At 40.6% G+C, this 25,391-nt stretch overlaps 1 protein-coding gene across 4 annotated transcripts; it reads left to right on the forward strand.

Moving 5' to 3' along the window:
* On the forward strand, window positions 1-23,663 carry F2RL1 (F2R like trypsin receptor 1). Of its 4 annotated transcripts, none has more exons than XM_049866194.1 (3): window positions 1-271; window positions 1,884-2,041; window positions 21,130-23,663. In XM_049866194.1, exons 2-3 carry the CDS (start codon window positions 1,957-1,959, stop codon window positions 22,239-22,241), a joined length of 1,197 nt encoding a protein of 398 aa, XP_049722151.1. In that variant the 5' UTR covers window positions 1-271; window positions 1,884-1,956; the 3' UTR covers window positions 22,242-23,663. The 4 variants fall into 4 exon arrangements, with proteins under 4 accessions (XP_049722151.1, XP_049722134.1, XP_049722142.1 ...); XM_049866177.1 differs by lacking the exon at window positions 1-271 and adding an exon at window positions 595-683 and having other exon boundaries at window positions 1,879-2,041; XM_049866185.1 differs by lacking the exon at window positions 1-271 and adding an exon at window positions 599-683.
* Window positions 23,664-25,391: the final 1,728 nt, after the last annotated feature.

Raw genomic sequence — 25,391 nt, forward strand, 5'->3', positions numbered from 1 at the left:
GCGGCCTACGTGCGGGCGTGAGATTCAAACGCCAGAGGCTAGCGGCTGGCGGGCGAAATGCGCGCGGCTGAGATGAACCAGCCTCGCCTGCCTGAGTGGCCTTTCGGGTTCGGCGTACGCAGACCCTCACGCCTCCTGGGCTGCGGTCGCCTGCCCTGGCAGGGCTGTTTCCGGGGGGCGGAAAAAGTGGTTTCTTCCTGCGTTGGGTAAAGCGGCTTGCAAAGCAGGGAAGGAATCCTGAGGAGAAAGGAGCTGCTTTGGAAACTGGAGGGTAGGTTGGTGAGGGAACTAAACCAAGACGAAGACTTCACGGTAAATCTGCTGGACAGGAAAAAGAAATTGAAGTCAGCAACATGCAAAAGATATTAGTATAGCACGCTTATGAAAATAACCCCCGGGAGTGCGCGGTATGCAAAACGTACAACGCACTTATTACTTCCGCAAAAATACGTACCTTTGATAGACTTTGGTTTTACTCAAAGGGAACTGGGGACCTATTCCAGGATTTTAAGAAGGGAGCTGTGATCATTTCTGTATGACACCTAAGTCCTTCAGGGCAAAGGGATCTTCCCAAAATCTTAAAAACAAATACATACAGTGCTGTCATAGAAGACTCCAAACATCGGCAAACAGATGAACATAGTTCATTCAGTCAGGCTGCTGGGAGAAACCACATTGTTAAGGTAATTCATTAACTCATAGTATTGTTCAATGAAATCTTTTATTGGAAATGCTGATGATTCAAGGCATGTTTCCATAAAACATCAGTGAAATTTTACATAGAAAGGGGATTGGGCCCTGATGCACTCTTCTCCAGAAAGAGGAAGATTATTCTTCGGAGGCAGTCATTCTACAGTAGCTACGATTTCTTGAGTGCTTACTATATACCAGGAACCGTGTTAAGATAGTGCTTTATGGGCATTTAGCACAGTGAATCCTCACAACCATCTTAAAAGAAAGGTACTATTATTATCCTCATTTTACAGATAAGGAAATGGAGGCTTGGAAATATTGAAGGAACATATAGGGATGGGGTATCTCCCCTGGGGAGGGGCCCCCAGGAGTGACCTGATAGCCATCGGTAGAATAGTCTCCTGGACAGGATGATGAAGGCCCTTGTCAATATTTACCATCAGAGGGATATAGAAGGGCATGGCCTGAGGAGCGTGTCCCTGGGAGCCAGCATCCTGAGAACTGGGGTACAGACTGGGGGTGGAGCCGAAGAAGACCCCTGAGAGGAAGAGAGCAAAAAGAACATTTACTGAGCTTCTACCATGGACCAAACACAGTCACAATTTATTTTATCCATGTTGCTGTTTTTGTGTGCCATTGAGTAGATTCCCTGTGGAGTCAGTGTGTGGGTTTAACCGCCAATTTTTTGGTTAACAGCTGAGCACTTAACTTTCTGCCACCTTTATTTTATCCTTAGACATCTTTAAATTAAAAAATATTAACCCCATATTATAGGTAAAGTACGTAAAGCTTAGAGAATGTAAGTTGCTCTACCAGGGCTCCTTACTGGCTCCCTAGGAGTAATTAAAGGTTATAGGTCTGGCCCAGGCCCGGGTATCTGCATTCCATTGAGCCTTCTCATCCGCCCAATCCCGCCTGCGGGCGGGCGGCCGGGCAGCCTAGAGGACAGCGGCTGGTTTGTGCACTTCGGGCAGGAGTGGTGGGTCAGCAGGGCCAGGTGGCTCGGGGCGGGGCCCGGGCGCCAAACGTTCGCAGTGGGCGGGACCGAGCCGCGCGTTCCGGCCTCGGGGCGTGGCTTCCAGCAGGTGCGTCGAGCGGCTCGGGTTTCACTGAAACTTGCCGGGCTGGGGGAGGCGCGCGCGGAGGCTCCAGATAGGGGCCGGCAAGACAGTGGCTTTCTCTCAGAGCAGCGAGTGGGGTTCCGGAGCTTCGAATTAGTGGCGGCGAGTTCCCTGCACGGCCGGCGTGGGGGCTGCTGGAAGGATGCGGAGCCCGAGCGCGGCATGGCTGCTGGGGGCCGCAATCCTGCTGCTGGCGGCCAGCGTCTCCGGCAGTCACAACACCCAAGGTGAGCAACTGGGGGAAGGAGGAATTGGGGTGCACGGCCCTTGGGCCGCTCCAGGTCATGGGCTCGCGGGGCAGGTAGTGGAAGCCGCTTAGGTTTTCTGCCGCAGCCACCAACTCCTAGCACCCCGCAGCCTCCTTTCGGCGGCTTTGATGGGGGACCCCTGCGCCCGGGGAAGCGGCTGAAGTCGGCGAAAGAAAGGCGGTTACGCCTCGCCCCGCTTACCAGAGAGGCTTTGGTGCTGGAGACCCCCAGGCCCCAGCTCCCGGTGGTGGAGGAGGGAAGGGAGGAATGAGTGCCTGAGTCTCAGAGGTGCCGGGAGAGCTCAGCCTCCCCTCCCCTGGGCTGGTGTCTTTGAAAACACAAAGTCATTAGGAGCTTTTCACACACCCTGGCGACTTCCTCCGTGCTGGTCCCGCGGGGCCCCAGGCCGTTATCAAGTTGGTGGCACTGGGCGGGGTGGGGTTGGTGGGAGCCTGCAGCCTGAGAGCCTTCTACCTTGATCTTCGTGCCCTCCTCCAACCCTTGGAGGCCACTGTCTGGCGTCTGCGTTGAAGACCCACTCGGGGTCCACAGATCCTAGCAAAGTGGGGTGTTCCACATAATATCCGGGAATACTCTGAAAGCCAGTTGCCGGAGTAAGGAACGCTTAGCCTTGAGTTTAGGCCAGCCGGGTTTCAGGTGGGTTTGCGGGTGGAACTTTTTGTTAGGTGCCGTGGAGTCGGTTTTGACTTACAGCTACCCCATGTGACAGAGTAGAACTGCCGCATAGAGTTGTCTAGGCTGCAGTCTTTACCGGAGCAGATCAGCAGGTCTTTTTCCCACGGAGACCCTGGGTGGGTTCGAGCCGCAGACCTTTTGGTTAACAGTGTAGCGCTTAACCGTTTGCACTGCCAGGGTTCCTGGAGCTTCTTGGACCCTGCCTTTTTATTCTACCAGTTGGTCTTCCGGGCCTGGGATTCCGGGCCCTTCCTTGCCACCCTGGAACGCATACTGGCAGCCGCAGAGGTCTGCAGGCCAGAGGCTGCCAGCGCCCAGGAGCAGAACTGAACAGCCCAGGAGCCATCCCGGGCGGTACTCTAGTGCCGTTTGTGTGCTACTGCCCGCCCTGGCGGGTGTGCTGCTTGGGCTGTGCTCGAACTTGTTCTTCTGGGAGTGGAATCTGAGGGCATGGGGGAAGTTTCGCCTGTGAACGCGCTATTGTGATGCTAACAGAGGCCCCAGAGGCTATTGGGGGCTGCGTGGGTAGCATGAAAACGGAGATTTTAATTTCCCTGAGAAATTTGCAGACCCGCTGTGAAAGGCCGTTTCTCATTCCCCGCCCCCTTTTGTTAACTTAAAGAAAAATTTTTATTTGTATTAGAAATGGTTGGATTAAAGAGGGGTAAGAATTCACTAACATCTACAATTCTAAAATAATAATTAAAAAAAACGGGTTTTTCTTTGATTGTTTCTTTTGTTTTTAAATAAGTTTATGAGGACACATTTTCCACAAAACCTGACCTGAGCTCATGTGAGAATTTTTTTTTTTTTTTCTTCTTCTGTGTTTATCTCCTTTGGTGTGAATATTCAGACATGTTGTTACAGAAATGTTCATGTGTTTGACTCTGGGTGCTACACAGAGGTGCTGTGTAATAGACGGAATATGCATGATGTTACCTTTGTAAATCTTAAGACTCTCAACTGTAAGACACACTGGCCCAACATTTTGGATAAGGCAGTGTGGGCCTGCCTTATAGGGGGAAATTCAGGAGGGTGGTGTACAAATAACTGAAATTCAGCAGACACTGATCAAGGGTGAGTATGGGAGGGCAGTTTCTCACTTTTATCTTCCTCTTCATGAAGTTGTAAAAGAGCAAATCACAGTGAATTGAATTAGATGGAAAGATGTAATTCTTTTCCCTCTGCAGTTACAGAAAAGAGTGTGATGGTATAAGCTTGAAAACTGCACCACTGGTATACACTTTACTGGCCAGCATCAGAACAAAGGCATTTATTTATTTATGTGACATATTGAAAACCATGATGAACACTTTCCCATTTGCCTTTGTTTTTTTAAGTTGGAAACATAAAATGCAGGAGCAAACAGTGTGTGCAAACTTTAAAGAAAATATGTGGGTGTCAATGATTTGATACTTTTATGATTCAGGCAGTAAGATAGGAAGCATGCCCAAAGTATTTGGGTGTTCTCTATTGTTTACAAAGTGAGAGGTCCAGGGATGGAGTGGATCCCTGGGGTATAATGTGAACTTGATTTAACAAAACAAAAAAATCAAGTTACTTGTTAACTAGAGCTATTTAATATTGCACCTTAGCTTTTTTCCTCCGCATACCTTCATATGTCTTCAGGGTAACTTTCCTAAAGGGTTAGTTAAGTAACACTGAGGTTTAGATAAATGGAGTTTTCCTCCCTGCTTGAAACTCTAAATGGTTTTAAGAATAGACTATCATGAAAGCTTTGCTGCCCCTCAGTCTTTGTTTATCCCCTTTTAGCCTGACTCTTCAACATGGTCCACAGTTTGTAACTGGACAGATTTTCGGTTTTTCTTCCCAAAGGCCTTACCCCAAAAGACTGCCTCTTAAAAGGGAACTCAGCCTAGAGTACAACCTTCTCATTTTACAGAGGGGAACACAGAATTCGGGGAAGGAGGGTAGTAGGGGGGCAGAGGAAAAAAACACTCCCTCAGACCCCATCTTCCTTTTCTGTTACAAAGTAACTGATCATTATTTGAGTATATATATTTAATGTGTCTCCTCACTGGATGGTAAACTCCTAGAGGCCAGGGAGCCTAGTGCCTCTATCACCATGGTCTAACAGTCTCAGTCACCTAATGGGCTTCAGTAAATATCAAATGAGGAATCCCTGGTTGGTGCAAATGGTTAGGTACTTGGCTGCAAACTGAAGGGTTAGAGGTTCGGTCCCACCCAGAGACACCTTAGAAAAAGGTCTGGTGATCTACTTCAGAAAAATCAGCCATTGAAAACCCTATGGATCACAGTTCTACTCTGACACACATGGGGTCACCATGAAGTGAAAGGGCTTGTCCAGAGGGATGTAGCTGGACAATGGCAGCATCATATTTAAGTCTGGTGGTGTACTTGGTTGCTAACCAAAAGGTCAACGATTCGAACTCACCAGCCACTTGGAAGAAGGATGTGGCAGTCTGCTTCTGTAAAGATTTACAGCCATGGACACCCTATGGGGCAGTTCTGCTCTGCCCTACAGGGTTGCTATGAATCAGAATCAACTGGTTTGGTTGGCATCTCAGGCATTTTCTTTCTACCACATCATGGGCCTGGGAAGTCTCCTGTGATGCATAATTCCATTTCTCTTTTGTAGACTGGAACTTCTGTTCTCTTTACTATTTCTTTCTTTCTTTCTTTTTTTTTTTAAGTTATACAAGTAATATAAGAAAAAGTTTAATTAAATCACCCCAAAACTCAGTACCCAGAGTAACCTCTGCTAACATTTTGGAGTATATCCTTCACAGACACTTGCATACTCTCATGTGTAAAATGTTGTTGTTGTTGTTGCTAGCCTGGTCCTGCACCATCCTCACAATCATTGTTATGCTTGAGCTCATTGTTGCAGCCACTGTGTCAGTCCATCTGCTTGAAGGTCTTGCTCTTTTTCACTGACCCTCTACTTTACCAAGCATGATGTCCTTTTCCAGGGACTGGTCCTTCCTAATATTACATCCAAATTATGTGAGACGTACTCTGACCATCCGTGCTTCTAAGGAGTATTCTGGTTGAATGTATAAAATGTTGTTGTTAGGTGCCGTCGAGTCGGTTCCGACTCATAGCAACCCTATGCACAACAGAACGAAACATTGCCCGGTCCTGTGCCATCCTTACAATCGTTGTTATGCTTGAGCTCATTGTTGCAGCTACTGTGTCAATCCACCTTGTTGAGGGTCTTCCTCTTTTCCACTGATCGTGTACTCTGCCAAGCATGGTGTCCTTCTCCAGGGACTGATCCCTCCTGACAACATGTCCAAAGTATGTAAGACGCAGTCTTGCCATCCTTGCCTCTAAGGAGCATTCTGGTAGTACTTCTTCTAAGACAGATTTGTTCGTTCTTCTGGCAGTCCATAGTATATTCAATATTCTTCGCCAACACCACAATTCAAAGGCATCGACTCTTCTTTGGTCTTCCTTATTCATTGTCCAGCTTTCACATGCAATGTATAAAATACGTACCCATAAATATAGAAATATTCTGGTATAATTATATAAACTAATCAGCATGTCAAATATAAAACATTTTTAATAAGGCTAAAATATGTTACAGGAGGATATATCATAATTTTTTAATTATTCCTCTGATGATAGACACATGGGGTATGTCCAATGTTTTATAATTCGATAGAACACAGTAATGAAATGAAGATGGAACTTTAAATTTGTGTTCGGTCTTCTTGCTTGCCTTGTAGTTACCAATTAACCTTGATAAGTGATGTTTTAGCGAAGTCTGTGTTTGACTTTCTTATGGTTTTATTACCTGGGCAAGTGTTAAGAGGAAAACAGTTCGTTCTGAAAGAACACTTGTGAAGATTTAGTAAAAGTGTACCTTAGGAGACATATGAGGCAATTGAACCTTTTTATTTTTTAACCTGTGCTCCCAAAGGTCAGGAGAAAAAAAATTTCCAGTGAAGGAATAGTAGAGGAGAAGGGAAGGGAAAAGAGTTAACCCAAATAAATTACTTGCTTTATACTTGGCCTGGTGAGGAGGGTACCACAGGAGAAGTATACTTAAAGTTATGTGTGTTTTTTTTTTTTTTAATAGTGGTCTCATATAATATTTGTCCTTTTGTGACTGATTTCACTCAGCATAATGCTGTCCAGATTCATCCATGTTGTGAGATGTGTCACAGATTCATCATTGCTCTTTATCATTGTATAGTAGTATTCCATTGTGTTTATGTACCATAGTTTGTTTATCCATTCATCTGTTGATGGGCATTTAGATTGTTTCCATCTTTTTCCTATGGTGAATAGTGCTGCAGTGAACACAGGTGTGCATATCTCTATTTGTGAGATGGCTCTTATTTCTCTAGGGTATATTTCTAGAAGTGGGATTGCTGGATCCTATGGTATTTATATTTCTAGCTTTTTAAGGAGGCACCATATAGTTTTCCATAGTGGTTGTACCATTTTACATTTCCACCAGTAATGCATAAGAATTCCAATCTCTCTGCAACTTCTCCAACATTTTTTATTTTGTGTTTTTTGGATTAATGCCAGCATTGTCAGGGTGAGATGGTATCTTGTAGTTTTGATAGGGTCTCTATGAAATGGAATCAGCTTGACGGCGACGGGTAATGGCTAATGAGTATTTCCTCATGTGTCCCTTAGCCTCCTGAATGCTGAATATCTTCTTTGGTGAAGTGTCTGTTCATATTCTTTGCCCATTTTTTAATTGGATTATTTGTCTTTTTGTTATTGAGGTGTTGAGGTATTCTGTAGATTTTAGAGATTAGTCCCTTGTCGGCTATGTTGTAGCCAAAAATTTTTTCCCAGTCTGTAGGTTCTCTTTTTACTATTGATGATCTTTTTTGATGAGATACTGTTGAGTTTTGGGAGTTACTTATATATTCTAAGTACAAGTGTTTTGTTGGACATATAAATTGCAAATATTTTCTCCCAGTCTTTAGCTTCTCTTTTCATTTTTAAGACGGTTTCTTTGACAGAGAATAAGTTCTTCATTTCAATGAAGAACTGTTTTTTTCTTCTTTCTTTTATGGATCATGCTTCTTGCTTCGTTTCTAAGAACTTTTTGTCTAAATTCAGGTCATGTGGATTTACCTGTATGTTTCCTAAGTTTTAAGGTTTTACATTTTGTTTTCTAAAAGTTTAAAAATTTTTCATTTTAAACTGGTATATATGTACATTTTGAGTTAATCTTTCTATAAGGTGTGAGGCTGTGGTCAGGTTTTTTTGTTGTTGTATATGGATGGCTACTTCTTCCATTTGTTAAGAAGGTTATCTTTCTTCCCAATGAATTGTCTGCTATCTTTGTCAAAGATCAAATGACCTGTTTGTGTGGGTCTATTTCTGGACTCTATTCTGTTCCAATGATTCGAGTGTCTGATCCTTTGCCAATGCCACACTGTCTTGATTACTGTAGCTTTATAGTAAGTCTTAAAAGTGAGTAGTGTGATTCTTCCAGCTTTGTTCTTTTTTCAAAATTGTTTTAGCTATCCTATTTCCTTTGTCCTTTCATAATAGCTTTTAAAAATTGCTGTTGCTAGTTTCTTGGCTATAGCAAAAGTAACAGCAGAAAACAAACAAATTAAGATTAATTAAAAAAAATAAATAAAAATACACATAACAGGGAATCATGGAAGTCAATAGGTAAAAGATCACAATAATCAAAAAGAGGGACTAAATACAGGAGACAATGAACTGCCATATGGAGAGTGATACAAGGCGATATAGAACAATACAAGTTAGGTTTTTACTTAGAAAAATAGGGGTAAATAATAAGGTAACCACAAAAAGGTATAACAACTCTATAACTCAAGATAAAAACCAAGAAAAACGTAACGACTCAACTAACATAAAGTCAAGCACTATGAAAATGAGGATCTCACAATTTACTAAGAAAAACGCCTCAGCACAAAAAGGTATGTGGAAAAATGAAATTGTCAACAACACACATAAAAAGGCATCAAAATGACAGCACTAGAAACTTATTTATCTATAATTACCCTGAATGTAAATGGACTAAATGCACCAATAAAGAGACAGAGAGTCACAGACTGGATAAAGAAACACGATCCATCTATATGCTGCCTACAAGAGACACACCTTAGACTTAGAGACACAAACAAACTAAAACTCAAAGGATGGAAAAAAGTATATCAAGCAAACAATAAGCAAAAAAGAAGAGGAGTAGCAATATTAATTTCTGACAAAATAGACTTTAGACTTAAATCCACCACAAAGGATAAAGAAGGACACTATATAATGATAAAAGGGACAATTGATCAGGAAGACATAACCATATTAAATATTTACGCACCCAATGACAGGGCTGCAAGATACATAAATCAAATTTTAACAGAATTGGAAAGCGAGATAGATACCTCCACAATTATAGTAGGAGACTTCAACACACCACTTTCAGAGAAGGACAGGACATCCAGTAAGAAGCTCAACAGAGACACGGAAGATCTAATTACAACAATCAACCAACTTGACCTCATTGACTTATACAGAACTCTCCACCCAACTGCTGCAAAATATACTCTTTTTTCTAGTGCACATGGAACATTCTCTAGAATAGACCACATATTAGGTCATAAAACAAACCTTTGCAGAGTCCAAAACATCGAAATATTACAAAGCATCTTCTCAGACCACAAGGCAATAAAACTAGAGATCAATAACAGAAAAACTAGGGAAAAGAAATCAAATACTTGGAAAATGAACAATACCCTCCTGAAAAAAGACTGGGTTATAGAAGACATCAAGGAGGGAATAAGGAAATTCATAGAAAGCAACGAGAATGAAAATACTTCCTATCAAAACCTCTGGGACACAGCAAAAGCAGTGTTCAGAGGCCAATTTATATCAATAAATGCACACATACAAAAAGAAGAAAGAGCCAAAATCAGAGAACTGTCCTTACAACTTGAACAAATAGAAAGTGAGCAACAAAAGAATCCATCAGGCACCAGAAGAAAACAAATAATAAAAATTAGAGCTGAACTAAATGAATTAGAGAACAGAAAAACAATGGAAAGAATTAACAAAGCCAAAAGCTGGTTCTTTGAAAAAATTAACAAAATTTATAAACCATTGGCTAGACTGACTAAAGAAATACAGGAAAGGAAACAAATAACCCGAATAAGAAATGAGAAGGACCACATCACAACAGAACCAAATGAAATTAAAAGAATCATTTCAGATTATTATGAAAAATTGTACTCTAACAAATTTGAAAACCTAGAAGAAATGGATGAATTCCTGGAAAAACACTACCTACCTAAACTAACACATTCAGAAGTAGAACAACTAAATAGACCCATAACAAAAAAAGAGATTGAAACGGTAATCAAAAAACTCCCAACAAAAAAAAGCCCTGGCCCGGATGGCTTCACTGCAGAGTTCTACCAAACTTTCAGAGAAGAGTTAACACCACTACTACTAAAGGTATTCCAAAGCATAGAAAATGACGGAATACTACCCAACTCATTCTATGAAGCCACCATCTCCCTGATACCAAAACCAGGTAAAGACATTACAAAAAAAGAAAATTATAGACCTATATCCCTCATGAACATTGATGCAAAAATCCTCAACAAAATTCTAGCCAATAGAATCCAACAGCACATCAAAAAAATAATTCACCCTGATCAAGTGGGATTTATACCAGGTATGCAAGGCTGGTTTAATATCAGAAAAACCATTAATGTAATCCATCACATAAATAAAACAAAAGACAAAAACCACATGATCTTATCAATTGATGCAGAAAAGGCATTTGACAAAGTCCAACACCCATTCATGATAAAAACTCTTACCAAAATAGGAATTGAAGGAAAATTCCTCAACATAAGAAAGGGCATCTATGCAAAGCCAACAGCCAATATCACTCTAAATGGAGAGAACCTGAAAGCATTTCCCTTGAGAACAGGAACCAGACAAGGATGCCCTTTATCACCGCTCTTATTCAACATCGTGTTGGAAGTCTTAGCCAGGGCAATTAGGCTAGACAAAGAAATAAAAGGTATCCGGATTGGCAAGGAAGAGGTAAAGTTATCACTATTTGCAGATGACATGATTATATACACAGAAAACCCTAAGGAATCCTCCAGAAAACTACTGAAACTAATAGAAGAGTTTGGCAGAGTCTCAGGTTATAAAATAAACATACAAAAATCACCTGGATTCCTCTACATCAACAAAAAGAACACCGAAGAGGAAATCACCAAATCAATACCATTCACAGTAGCCCCCAAGAAGATAAGATACTTAGGAATAAATCTTACCAAGGATGTAAAAGACCTATACAAAGAAAACTACAAAGCTCTACTACAAGAAATTCAAAAGGACATACTTAAGTGGAAAAACATACCGTGCTCATGGATAGGAAGACTTAACATAGTAAAAATGTCTATTCTACCAAAAGCCATCTATACATTTAACGCACTTCCGATCCAAATTCCAATGTCATATTTTAAGGGGATAGAGAAACAAATCACCAATTTCATATGGAAGGGAAAGAAGCCCCGGATAAGCAAAGCACTACTGAAAAAGAAGAAGAAAGTGGGAAGCCTCACCTTACCTGACTTCAGAAGCTATTATACAGCCACAGTAGTCAAAACAGCCTGGTATTGGTACAACAACAGACACATAGACCAATGGAACAGAATTGAGAACCCAGACATAGATACATCCACGTATGAGCAGCTGATATTTGACAAAGGACCAGTGTCAATTAACTGGGGAAAAGATAGCCTTTTTAACAAATGGTGCTGGCATAACTGGATATCCATTTGCAAAAAAATGAAACAGGACCCATACCTCACACCATGCACAAAAACTAACTCCAAGTGGATCAAAGACCTAAACATAAAGACTAAAACGATAAAGATCATGGAAGAAAAAATTGGGACAACCCTAGGAGCCCTAATACAAGGTATAAACAGAATACAAAACATTACCAAAAATGATGAAGAGAAACCCGATAACTGGGAGCCCCTAAAAATCAAACACCTATGCTCATCTAAAGACTTCACCAAAAGAGTAAAAAGACCACCTACAGATTGGGAAAGAATTTTCAGCTATGACATCTCCGACCAGTGCCTGATCTCTAAAATCTACATGATTCTGTCAAAACTCAACCACAAAAAGACAAACAACCCAATCAAGAAGTGGGCAAAGGATATGAGCACACATTTCACTAAAGAAGATATTCAGGCAGCCAACAGATACATGAGAAAATGCTCTCGATCATTAGCCATTAGAGAAATGCAAATTAAAACTACGATGAGATTCCATCTCACACCAACTAGACTGGCATTAATCCAAAAAACACAAAATAATAAATGTTGGAGAGGCTGCGGAGAGATTGGAACTCTCATACACTGCTGGTGGGAATGTAAAATGGTACAACCACTTTGGAAATCTATCTGGCGTTATCTTAAACAGTTAGAAATAGAACTACCATACAACCCAGAAATCCCACTCCTAGGAATATACCCTAGAGATACAAGAGCCTTCATACAAATGCACACCCATGTTTATTGCAGCTCTGTTTACAATAGCAAAAAGTTGGAAGCAACCAAGGTGTCCATCAACGGATGAATGGGTAAATAAATTGTGGTATATTCACACAATGGAATACTACGCATTGATAAAGAACAGTGACGAATCTGTGAAACATTTCATAACATGGAGGAACCTGGAAGGCATTATGCTGAGCGAAATGAGTCAGAGGCAAGAGGACAAATATTGTATAAGACCACTATTATAAGATCTTGAGAAATAGTAAACCTGAGAAGAACACATACTTTTGTGGTTATGAGGAGGGGAGGGAGGGAGGGTGGGAGAGGGTTTTTTATTGATTAATCAGTAGATAAGAACTGCTTTAGGTGAAGGGAAAGACAACACTCAATACATGGAAGGTCAGCTCAACTGGACTGGACCAAAAGCAAAGAAGTTTCCGGGATAAAATGAATGCTTCAAAGGTCAGCGGAGCAAGCGCGGGGGTCTGGGGAACATGGTTTGCGGGGACTTCTAAGTCAATTGGCAAAATAATTCTACTATGAAATCATTCTGCATCCCACTTTGAAATGTGGTGTCTGGGGTCTTAAATGCTAACAAGCGGCCATCTAAGATGCAGCAATTGGTCTCAACCCACCTGGAGCAAAGGAAAATGAAGAACACCGAGGCCACACGACAACTAAGAGCCCAAGAGACAGAAAGGGCCACATGAACCAGAGACCTACATCATCCTGAGACCAGAAGAACTAGGTGGTGCCCGGCCACAATCGATGACTGCCCTGACAGGGAGCACAGCAGAGGACCCCTGAGGGAGCAGGAGATCAGTGGGATGCAGAACCCAAATTCTCATAAAAAGACCAAACTTAATGGTCTGACTGAGACTAGAGGAATCCCGGCGGCCATGCTCCCTAGACCTTCTGTTGACACAGGACAGGAACCATCCCCGAAGACAACTCATCAGACATGAAAGGGACTGGTCAGCGGGTGGGAGAGAGATGCTGATGAAGAGTGAGCTAATTATATCAGGTGGACACTTGAGATTGTGTTGGCAACTCTTGTCTGGAGGGGGGATGGGAGGATAGAGAGAGAGGGAAGCAGGCAAAATTGTCAAGAAAGGAGAGTGAAAGGGCTGACTCAAGAGGGAGAGAGTAAGTGGGAGTAGGGAGTGAGATGTATGTAAACTTATATGTGACAGACTGATTGGATTTGTAAACGTTCACTTGAAGTTTAATAAAAGTTATAAAAAAAAAAAAAGTAACAGCAGAAAACCTCCTGTGACTTTTACTGGTTTTACCTTGAATCTATAGATTACTTTGGGGAAGAATTGACATCTTCACTATGTTGAATCCTCCAATCCATGCTCATGGTGTGTCTCTCCATTTATTTGGGTCTTCTCTGATATCTTTCATCAGCAATTTATAGTTTCCAGCATATATATCCTATACAAGTTTTGTTATATTTCTACTGAATTATTGCAGTTTTTGGAGCCATCGAAAATGGTACACATATGTGTTTTTATAATTTTGATTCCCAATAGTTCATTGCTTGTCTATACAAATACCATTAAATTTTGTGGGTTGACCTTGTATCCTGTGACCTTGCTAAACTCACTTACCAGTTCTAAGAGGTATTTTTTGTTACATTCCCTTGAATGTTTACATAGAGAACCATGGACCGACATCTTCAAATAGGAACAGTTTCTTTCCAATCTGTATGTCCTTTCTTTGTTTTTCTTACCTTATTGCACTAAATAGAACTTGCAGTACAATGTTGAATAGGAGTAGTGAGAGTGGATGTCCTTGCCTTGTTCCTGATCTTAGAGGACAAGTACTCAGCCCTTCGCCATTACATATGATGTTAGCTGCAGGTTTTTCATAGATGCCTTTTATCAGATTAAAGAAATTTCCTTCTACTCTTAGTTTGTTGAGAGTTTGTTTTTGTTTTAGTTTGTCAAAGCTTTTTATAGCACCTATTGATATGGTCATGTGCTTTTTTCTTCTTTAAACTTAAATGGTGGATTACGTTGATTGGTTTTTGATACTGAACCAGCCTTGCATTCCCACGAAAAGCTCCAATTGGTCTTTTAATATTATTGGATTCAATTTGCCAATATATTCTTGAGGATTTTTACATCTATGTTCCTGAGGGTTATTGGTCTTTAATTTTCCTTTTTATACCCTGTCTGCTTTTGGTATGGGATAATGCTGGCATTATAAAGCAAGTTTTAAATTGTTCACTTCTCTTCTATTTTCTGGAAGAGATTGTGAATCAGTGTAATATCTTCTTTAATTGTTTGATAAATTTGCCAGTGAAACTATCTGGACCTGGATATTTATTTTTCAGAAGTTTTTAAACTATGAAATCAACTCATATAATAATTATAGTGCTACTTGGGATATCTGTTTAATCTTTGGAGAGTTTGGAGGAACAGGTGGCTTCTTCTAAGTTGTTGAATTTCTGTGTGGAAGTTGTTCATAATATCTCCTTATTGTGCCTTTATGACTACAGGGTCTTTAGTGATAGCCCCTCTTTCCTTCCTGGGATTGATAATTTGTATTTTCTCTCTTTTTTTTATTTGTCAGTCTTGCTAGAGATTTATCAAATTTATTGATCTTTTAAAGGACCAACTTTGGTTTTATTTTCTCTCTTTTTTTTTTTTTTTCAATTTCATTAATTTCTGCTCTTATCTTTAGTATTTCTTTCCTTTTGCTTGTTTTGGTTTAATTTGCTCTTCTTTCTGTAGTTTCCTAAGACAGAAGTTCAGATAATTGATATGAGAGCTTTCTTATTTTCTAATATATTCTTTTAATATTATAAATTTTCCTCTAAGTATTGCTTTAAGTGAATTCTAAAAATACTGATATGTTGTATTTTAATTTTAATTCCATTCCAAATAGTTTTTAATATCCTTTGAGATTTCTTCTTTGATCTATGGATTGTTTAGAAGTATGTTGTTTAATTTCCAAGTGACTGGGATTTTTTTTTTCTTATCCTTCTGTTATTGATTTATAATTTAGATCAATTATGGTCAGAGACCGTATTTTATATGTATTTCAATTCTTTTATAATATGTCATAATCTGTTTTATGACCTAAGATATTGTCTCTTTTGGTAAATGTATTCAGCTATTGTTAGGTAGTGTTCTATAAACATCAATCAGTTTCAGTTGATTAATGATATTTGTCATTCATTGTCTTAAGCTGGGTTCTCTAGAGAAGCAAAACCAGTAAAATGTATAAATATACGTAGAGAGAGATTTATATTGAAGAAATGGCTCCTGTGGTTGTAAAGGCTGGAAAGTCTCAAGTCTGTGGGCCAGGCGGGGGGCTTCTCCTGACTCACATAGCTGCAGGGGCTGGCGAACCCAAGATCAGCAGGTCAGACAGCAGGCCTCTGTCTCACAGGCTGTGGAGACTGACAAGTCTCAAGATAGGCAAGACGACAGGTTAGCTGGTAGCTCAAGAGCTGGAGGTCAGACAAACAGGAGGCAGGTGCAGGACCCAGAGCAAGCAAAAAGCCTAGGAGCCCTGCCAGAAAGTCCACCGATATTGGATGCAGTCCACACCCCCAAGGAAATTCTCTTTCAGCTGATAGGCTACTCACAGCAGTTTCCATCATGGAAGTGATTGCATCGTTATATGACTGCCAAACTACATCATAACTGCCAAGCCACAGAGAAACATGGTCCAGCCAAGTTGACACACAAACCTTAATGATCACAGTCATTTACTTTATTATTACATTATGGTCTTAACAATAGAAAATACTGTTTACTGAACACTTTTATATTACAAGTGCAGTACTAGACAGTTACATGCACTGTTTAAAATACCTTTTTAAACCCTGGAAGGTGAATATCATCCCATTTTACAGGTAAGAAAACTGATCCTTAGAGATGTTGAGCACCTGCCCAAGATCCAACAAAAAATGAAGTTTTAAGACCAGAATTTGAATCTTGTTCTGACTGTGAACATTGTTTTTTTTTTTTTCATTTTAACACCTTATTTTTCGCCCGGTGTATGTGCTAGCTGTTATGTTTTGGAAATGCTCTTACATCTTTTTATAAATGTACATTTTTTGTTTCTCCAATTAGATTGTAAACTCCCTGAAGTAAAAAAATGTTTTCTTTTTCTTCTACATAGTGCCTGTTAAGGCTTCAGTGTATAGTAAGGGCTCAATAATTGCTGGCTAAAAATTTACTCACTGAAAGTCCTTTAAAAATACTCAGCAGGAATAGGATGATGGTGATTGCCTTAGTCATCTAGTGCTGCTATAAGAGAAATACCACAAGTGGTTGGCTTTAACAAAGAGAAATTTATTTCTTCACAGTAAAGTAGGCTAAAAGTTCAAATTCAGGGCATCAGCTCCAGGGGAAGTCTTTCTCTCTCTGTCGGCCTCATCAATCTTCCCCCGGACTAGGTGTTTCTCGCCCAGGGACCCCAGGTCCGAAGGATGTGCTCTGCTCCCAGCACTGCTTTCTTGGTGGTATGAGGTCCCCTTCTCTGCTCGCTTCCCTTTCCTTTTTATTTCTCACACCTCAGAGAAATTTCCTTTACATTGGATCAGGGATGTGACCTGGATAAGGGTGTTACAGTCCTACCCTAATTGTCTTTAACATAAAATTACAATCACAAAATAGAGGACAAGCACACAATACTGGGAATCATGGCCTAATCAAGTTGACACATTTTTTTGTTGTTGTTGTTGGGAGTTTTTTGATTACCGTTTCAATCTCTTTTTTTGTTATGGGTCCATTTAGTTGTTCTTCTTCTGATTGTGTTAGTTTAGGTAGGTATTGTTTTTCCAGGAATTCATCCATTTCTTCTAGGTTTTCAAATTTGTTAGAGTACAATTTTTCGTAATAATCTGATATGATTCTTTTAATTTCAGTTGGGTCTGTTGTGATGTGGCCCTTCTCGTTTCTTATTCGGGTTATTTGTTTCCTTCCCTGTATTTCTTTAGTTAGTCTAGCCAATGGTTTATCAATTTTGTTGATTTTTTCAAAGAACCAGCTTTTGGCTTTGTTAATTCTTTCCATTGTTTTTCTGTTCTCTAATTCATTTAGTTCAGCTCTAATTTTTATTATTTGTTTTCTTCTGGTGCCTGATGGGTTCTTTTGTTGCTCACTTTCTATTTGTTCAAGTTGTCAGGACAGTTCTCTGATTTTGGCTCTTTCTTCTTTTTGTATGTGTGCATTTATTGATATAAATTGGCCTCTGAGCACTGCTTTTGCTGTGTCCCAGAGGTTTTGGTAGGAAGTATTTTCATTCTCGTTGCATTCTATGAATTTCCTTATTCCCTCCTTAATGTTTTCTATAACCCAGTCTTTTTTCAGGAGGGTATTGTTCAGTTTCCAAGTATTTGATTTCTTTTCCCTGATTTTTCTGTTATTGGTTTCCACTTTTATGGCTTTGTGGCCTGAGAAGTTCAGTTTCCAAGTATTTGATTTCTTTTCCCTAATTTTTCTGTTATTGGTTTCCACTTTTATGGCTTTGTGGCCTGAGAAGATGCTTTGTAATATTTCGATGTTTTGGATTCTGCAGAGGTTTGTTTTATGACCTAATATGTGGTCTATTCTAGAGAATGTTCCATGTGCGCTAGAAAAAAAAGTATACTTTGCAGCAGTTAGGTGGAGAGTTCTGTATAAGTCAATGAGGTCAAGTTGGTTGATTGTTGTAATTAGGTCTTTCCGAAGTTGACACATATTTTTGTGGGACACAATTCAATTCATGACAGTGATCATAGCCACTATCTTTGAAGGGGCAAGACGTTGAATCCCTGAATCTGGATTATATATAGTATTAGCATTTCTCAATAGAGATGCTATTTGCATTTTGGGTAAGACAGTTCATATCATGAGAATTGTGTAGGACCATTTTGAACATTATAGAACATTCAGCATCCTTGGCCTATCACTTAACGTCAGCATTTTTTCCAGTTACTTGCAATCAAAAAACTTCCACAAATTATAAATGCCCTTTATAGGGGCAGTATAACCCCAATTGAGAGCCACTAGCAGTGGCTGGCACATATTGGTGCTCAGTAAAATCTGTTGTGTAAAATAAATAGAAAGATCACCCCTCAATGAAGGCACCTCAAAGCTTTGGTAAGAGTAATGTGGGATGTGTCTCTCCAGATCTTGTGGGAAAGGGAGGAAGATGGTGCCTACAGTCACTCCTGAACTGCCTTTTACTTCATAAGGTCCTTTGGTTTGTCTAAGATCACAGTTCACCGTTTCAGCAATGGCAAGATTCTTTATAAGAAGGAAGCACATGTGAAGATGCAAAGGTGCCCCTGGATGGCACAAACAGTTAAGCACTTGACTGCTACTGAAAGGTTGGTGGTTCAAATTCATCCAGGGGCACCTTGGAAGAAAGGCTGGGTAATCTTGTCTGAAAGGTCACAGCCTTAAAAACCCTATGCAGTACAGTTTGGAATTGACTCAGCTCAACAGCAGCTGGTTTGTTTTTGTTTATTGATGATCCAAAGACAACAGTCCCTATACATTGTACAAAGGCCACTTCCTGGTTGTTGTATTGAGTGAAAGCTACAAACCCTCTGAGCAAGTAGACAACTATGGGTAAGTATGTTACTTGTGAACAGGAAAGAGGGAAGGGAACTCACTAGCAAAGAACTCTAAATTCGTAGTTTTCAACTTCAGCAGTACATTAGAGCCTCCTAGGAAGCTTTTAAAAACTGAATGTTCACCTCATGCCCCGCCTCAGACCAGTTACATCAGAATCTGAGAGTGGGAACAGGGCGTGGGATTTTGTAAAGCCCCAGGTGATTCTAATGTGTAACCAGTATTGAGAACCATTGGTTTTAAAGGAAAGGACTAAGCAGATTAGCAAATATATGTTGTTTGTTTTTTCAGAAACCCTAGTTGCGTAGTGGTTAAGTGCTATGGCTGCTGACCAAAGGGCCGGCAGTTCGAATCCGCCAGGCACTCCTTGAAACTCTGTGGAGCAGTTCTACCCTGTCCTATAGGGTCGCTATGAGTCAGAATCGACTGGACGGCACTGGGTTTGGTTTTGGTTTTTTCGGTTTGTTTTTTAAGATGACTTTGGTGGTGTTATGGTGGAAAGAGCATGTGAGGTATGTGACCCTGGGATAATTATTTATTTTCTCTGAACTTCACTTTCTTCATCTGTTAAATAGAAATAAATATACTACTTACCTCATAGCGTTGTTGAAAGAATAACACAAATTTTTGTGATTGAAGTTAGCGCTGTTCCATGCACTGACTGGCTCAATAATCTTTGGAAAATATGCAACATGGAATTGTAACCTTAGGAGTACCCAGTACACATTAATAAGCCATGGAAAAATAAAATCTCGTTTGGGGCAGTAAACAGGCTAGGATGACATCATAATTAAAGGCGAGAACTCATTTCTATGGGGACAGCAAAACTTTCCATTCCAGGCTCCTTGAAGATGAATCCCTGGCCCTCATTCACTTCACACCGGTGAAAGGACATCCCTAGGATTTGTGGCCAGTGACTGTTCCATCAAGCCATTGGCACCACAATACAAAAAAGGGAAACACATTTGGGTGTCATCAAGCCTGTTCCTCATCCAGGAGTTTTTTTTTTTTTTTTTTTGGTTTTTTATTATTAGAGCCAGAGCGGTGCAAACGGTTTACATTTGACTACTAACCTAAACACACCTAGTGAAGCCATGGAAGAAAGGCCTGGTGATCTGCTTCTGTAAAGATTACAGACCAGAAAACTCTATGGAGCAATTCTGCTCTATAGTACACGGGGTCATCAGGAGTCAGAATCAACTCAGTGGCAACATGTTTCATTAGAGCCAGAGACGATGCTGGAGATAGAATAAATTAGGAATGGGCGTAGAACTGCTCCATAGGGTTTTCTCGGCTGTGATCTTTACGGAAGCAGACCCACAGGTCTTTCTCCCACTGAGCCTTTGGGTGGGTTCTAACCACCAGCCTTTCATAACTCTTTGAGCTACTGAGATTCCTTCCCCCAGCCCTAGGCAACCACTAATCTGCTTTGTATCTATGGATTTGAGTATTATGGACACTTAATAAAATGGAATGATATAATATGTAGTCATATGTGGTCGTTTGTCCATTGTTGAGGCTGTCCTTGTGGGTGGAGGGGGAATGTCCCTTTTGGCCCTGAAAGTCTTCCTATGCAGGGCTCAGGGATAAGGAATGACTGATGGGCCGGGCTAGATTCTTGCTCAGGGCCAGAATGGGAGAGAGCCATTATGAAGTGAAAATTCAAAAGCTGGCATTGGGGCAGTTGTTAGCTGCTATTGAGTTGGCCACATCTCATGGCAACACTGTGCACAATGAACAAAATACTGCTTGGTCCTGTGCCATTCCCACGATTGGTTGAAGATCACACCATTGTGATCCATAGATAGGGTTTTTCTTGGTTGATTTTTCAAAAGAAGATCAGGCTTTTCTTCCTATCTCTCACACTTGAGAATTTGGTTTGGAAAGGAATTACTACACAATCCTAAACTGATTTTTATATTGATCCATTGAGTGACTGCTGATGGTCATGTGATAAGAGTAGTTAGGAACTAATGCGTGTGGACAGCTTATGAAAATACTATCAGTGTTCTCAAAATTCGTGGATGTCAATGTGTTCTGCATACACCCCACAACCCCCCAATAAAAAAATACTCATTGAAAAAAACAAAACCAGATATTAGAAATCCCAGGAACCCTACCACCCAGAGAAAGCCCCTGTAAGCATTTTGGGTACCGCTCCAATGGTACATTTCTGTCTTAGTCTAAAGTACTTTTACTTGAACAAACCAACATTGCTGCTGAAATGTTTACTTCTGTAGTAACCGTTTTCTGCCTTGCCTTATTTGTACAGGATTCAGTAAACCCACTAAAGGAAGAAGTCTGATCGGTAAGAGTAATGGCTCGTCTCAAGTCATCGGAAAAGGAGTTACAGTGAAACCAGGCTTTTCTGTGGATGAGTTTTCTGCCTCTGTCCTCACTGGAAAACTGACCACCGTCTTCCTCCCAGTTGTCTACACAATTGTATTCGTGGTTGGTTTGCCAAGTAATTGCATGGCCCTGTGGGTATTTCTTTTTCGAACACAGAAGAAGCACCCTGCTGTGATTTATATGGCCAATCTGGCCTTGGCAGACCTCCTGTCTGTTATCTGGTTTCCCTTGAAGATTGCCTATCACATGCATGGCAACAACTGGGTGTACGGGGAAGGTCTCTGCAAAGTGCTGATTAGCTTTTTCTACGGCAACATGTATTGTTCCATTCTCTTCATGACTTGTCTCAGTGTGCAGAGGTACTGGGTCATCATGAACCCCATGGTGCACCCCAAGAAGAAGGCCAACATTGCCATAGGTGTCTCCCTGGGAATCTGGTTGCTGATCCTGCTGGTTACCATCCCTTTGTATGTTGTGAAGCAGACCATCTACATTCCAGCCCTTAACATCACAACCTGTCACGATGTGTTGCCGGAGGAGGTGTTGGTAGGGGACATGTTCAATTATTTCCTTTCTCTGGCCATTGGAGTCTTTCTGTTCCCAGCGTTCCTGACGGCCTCTGCCTACGTGCTGATGATCAGGGTGCTCCGATCTTCTGCCATGGATGAGCACTCGGGAAAGAAAAGGCAGAGAGCAATCAAACTCATTGTCACTGTCCTGGCCATGTACCTGATTTGCTTCACTCCTAGTAACCTTCTGCTCGTGGTGCATTATTTCCTGATTAAAAACCGGGGCCAGAGCCACGTCTATGCCCTGTACATCATAGCCCTCTGCCTCTCCACTCTCAACAGCTGCATTGACCCCTTTGTCTATTACTTTGTTTCAAAAGATTTCAGGGATCACGCAAAGAATGCTCTGCTCTGTCGAAGTGTCCGAACTGTAAAGCGAATGCAGATATCCCTTACCTCAAAGAAATTCTCCAGGAAGTCCAGCTCTTACTCCTCAAGTTCAACCAGTGTTAAAGCCTCCTATTGAGTTGTATGTCTTCCTGGATGCAAGTTTTACAGTAGAGTTTGGACCCTGCTTACCATTATGGGGATGTTCTGTTATTTCCTGACCGAGTGGGTCTTACCACATATCATGGTTACGTAGCACCTCCTCAGGATTGCTAGAAACTTCCCTGTTTGCATGAGAAACAGCCCCAGAATTAAGATGGATGTTGTCAGTTTCAGAAATGCCTTTATTCAGGTGCTTCCTGAAACTGAACTGGCAAAAGTTGTCTTTCCAGAAGGTAGCAAAAAGACAGAATTCTGTAACTTGGAAAAACCAGCCTTGGCTTGAAGACTAATTTCTTAGTTGAAATTACATTTCTCTTATATCTGGGGCCCATCCAGCCTTATTAAGGCTTAAGAGCTAGCTGTCAGAGATTATCAGTCCAACTGAGCACTTTACAGATGAGAAAACTAAAGAGGTGACCTGCCCAAAATCAAGTTTTCAACCAATAGCAGTAAATCGGGATTAGACAGGAGAATTCAAGTGTTCAGTATGATTTGTGTAACACCACTGACATCATCATAAAAAATAGTAGCTGTCAAGTCAGTACCAACCCGTGGTGACCCCATTTGTGCAGAATAGAGCTGCTCCATAGGGTTTGCAAGGCTGTGACCTTTTGAAAGCAGGTTGCTAGGCCTTTCATCAGAGGTGCCTCTAGGTGGGCTGGAACCACCAACTGTTCTGTTAATAGTCAAGTGCTTAACTGTTTATGCCACCCAGGGACTCCAGCATCATCATGGAGCTTATTAAAACATGAAGGTTCCTCAGACTCACTAAAACTGAGATGCTCTGGGAACAGGCCCAAGAATCTACATTTTAGCCAGCCTTTGCTTGATGTTTATGCACACCAGGGTTTGAGAAGCACTGGGCTGAGTGTGTCTTCTGCTTGACGAAGTGTCATGGTAGATACTGAAGAGAGAGGCAAGCAGAATGCTTTGTGCCCCCTCTTTTATGTTTGGTTTTGAGTGAAATCTGTTTGTTGACTTATTGGAACTTTCGTTCTTATTAATCCTTCCAGCTTTTGTATCATTATTTACTTCATGGAGAATACAATGAAGATTTTAAACTTGTTAATTCAAATTTTGTATAACTTTGCTGACTTCAGTGAAATCTTCAGGCAGTATGAGTAACTGATTGTTTTGTAACTCAGAGTAACGTTTACCACTTAGTATTTTTTAAGATAACTGTTACGATATTTATTGTCATTTTTGTCCATTTGTTATTAAATATGAAATTACACAAGGCTTCACTGGGTTTAAACCACATCTGTTTGGAAGATAGCACTAAAGTAGATGTGGTTTGCAACATGTTTAAACTGTACTTGACTCAAGCAGACGTTATACAACTGTTGTATTTGTGACTTTTAAAAAGAACTATTTTATAGATTGTATAGTGTGATTGATTTATAAATAACACCTGACTGTTTTTTACAACTTACTTCTGAGTGTTTTTTTTCTTTTTTTGGCGGGGGGGGGTGGGAAGGGAGAAGTAAGCCATTGCCTCACTCTTTTTTTTACTGCTCATACCGTATTTTTTTTATATAAATGGTGCCGTACTGTACATATGGTTTTGTGATGATTGTTTTTCATTTAAAAACATGTTTTAGAATTCTTTCCATGCCCACAGCTAGAGATTGACCTTTAATGTTAAAGGATACAGACTGTTTAGTATTTTGGATATATGGTGATATATGTAGCCATTTCCTTAAGATGGGTCCTCTTTCTTTCTTTTTTTTTTTGGTTATTAAAACAGTGCTGCATTAAACATCTGTGTGCAGACATTTTTGTGAGTATTTCTATAGGATAAGTTCCTGGAATTAAAATGTCCAAGTCAAACTGAATAGAAAGATAAAATAAATTTTCTTACTTGCTATACATACCCATTCTCATCTCCCAGAGAGAAGTAATTTTTATAATTTGTTTATAGAAAATACCTTCTTAAAATAAGAATGAATATGTATGTACATATATACAGACATATACGCATTTATATGTTAACTTCTAAATAAGTTTATATGGATCTCCCTCATGTTTTTAAGAGCACATAGTAGTTCATATATGGATGACCAGTTAGTACCATATTCATGTCTAATCAACCCGTTGCCATCTAGTCAATTCTGACCCACAGTGACCCTACAGGATAGAGTAGAACTGCCCTATGGGTTTTCCAAGGCTGTAAATCTTTATGGAAGCAGACTGCCACATCTTTCTCCAGTGGAGGGTCTGGTGGGTTCAAACCACCAACCTTTAGATTAGCAGTTAAGGGCTTTAACCACTGTACCACCAGGGCTCCTTCATACCTATATGCCAAAAAACCAAAACCATCATTATTGAGTCGATTCCAACTCATAGCGACCCTATAGGACAGAGTAGAACTACCCCATAGGGTTTCCAAGGAGTGGCTGGTAGATTAGAACTGCCGATTTTTGGTTAGCAGTCGTAGTTCTTAACCAGTGCGACCAGGATTCCGTACCTATATTAAAAAAAAAAAAAAAAAAACTATTGCCATCGAGTTGATTACAACTCAGCAACTCTGTAGGACAGACTAGAACTGCCCCTTAGGGTTTCCAAGGAGCGCCTGGTGGACTCGAACTGCTGACCTTTCGGTTAGCAGCCGTAGCTCTTAACTACTATGCCACCAGGGTTTCCTATTAATTGGTACTTTTCTTGGTTCATTTTCACCAAAAGTCTTAGAATCTACATTAAAAAGCATAAAATAAATTATTTGAGAAAATGGTATAAAAATTTTTGTTTGCTGAAAGCAAAAGCTTTTCCAATCATTTTGTTTCACGTGCCTATGAGAGGTGGCTCAGAAAGGCCCTAGTCTATCTGAGGTAGGCCCCTCATTGGAGGTATGTGGAACTCTGGCCCAGAGCAGAGAAGTATGTGGGATGTGGGTGTCTGCTCTTGTATTTCACATCTTATCGTGGTCTGGTTTTTCTAAGCTGAGTCCTAAAATATTTAGAATATTTGAATATTTTGCACTCCGCTGGCTCCATTTATTAAAAAGAGGGTGTTCTGAAAGTGAGTGCAGATTTGCAGACCTGCTATGTGGGACATATGCTAAATTTACTGGCTATTTCCTCAGGGTCACTTCGGTTTGCAGCAGGAGTTACGAATGTGTAGTATCCTG

Source organism: Elephas maximus, chromosome 2 (assembly GCF_024166365.1).
Source record: "Elephas maximus indicus isolate mEleMax1 chromosome 2, mEleMax1 primary haplotype, whole genome shotgun sequence".
NCBI lineage: Eukaryota > Metazoa > Chordata > Mammalia > Proboscidea > Elephantidae > Elephas > Elephas maximus.

What these genes read in the sequence shown, in the direction of transcription:
- F2RL1 (XM_049866194.1), top strand. Translation starts at nt 1,957, where the DNA reads ATGCGGAGCCCGAGCGCGGCATGGCTGCTGGGGGCCGCAATCCTGCTG. An exon ending in CGGCAGTCACAACACCCAAG is followed by an intron (nt 2,042 to 21,129) that starts GTGAGCAACTGG and finishes TTATTTGTACAG; the next exon opens with GATTCAGTAAACCCACTAAA.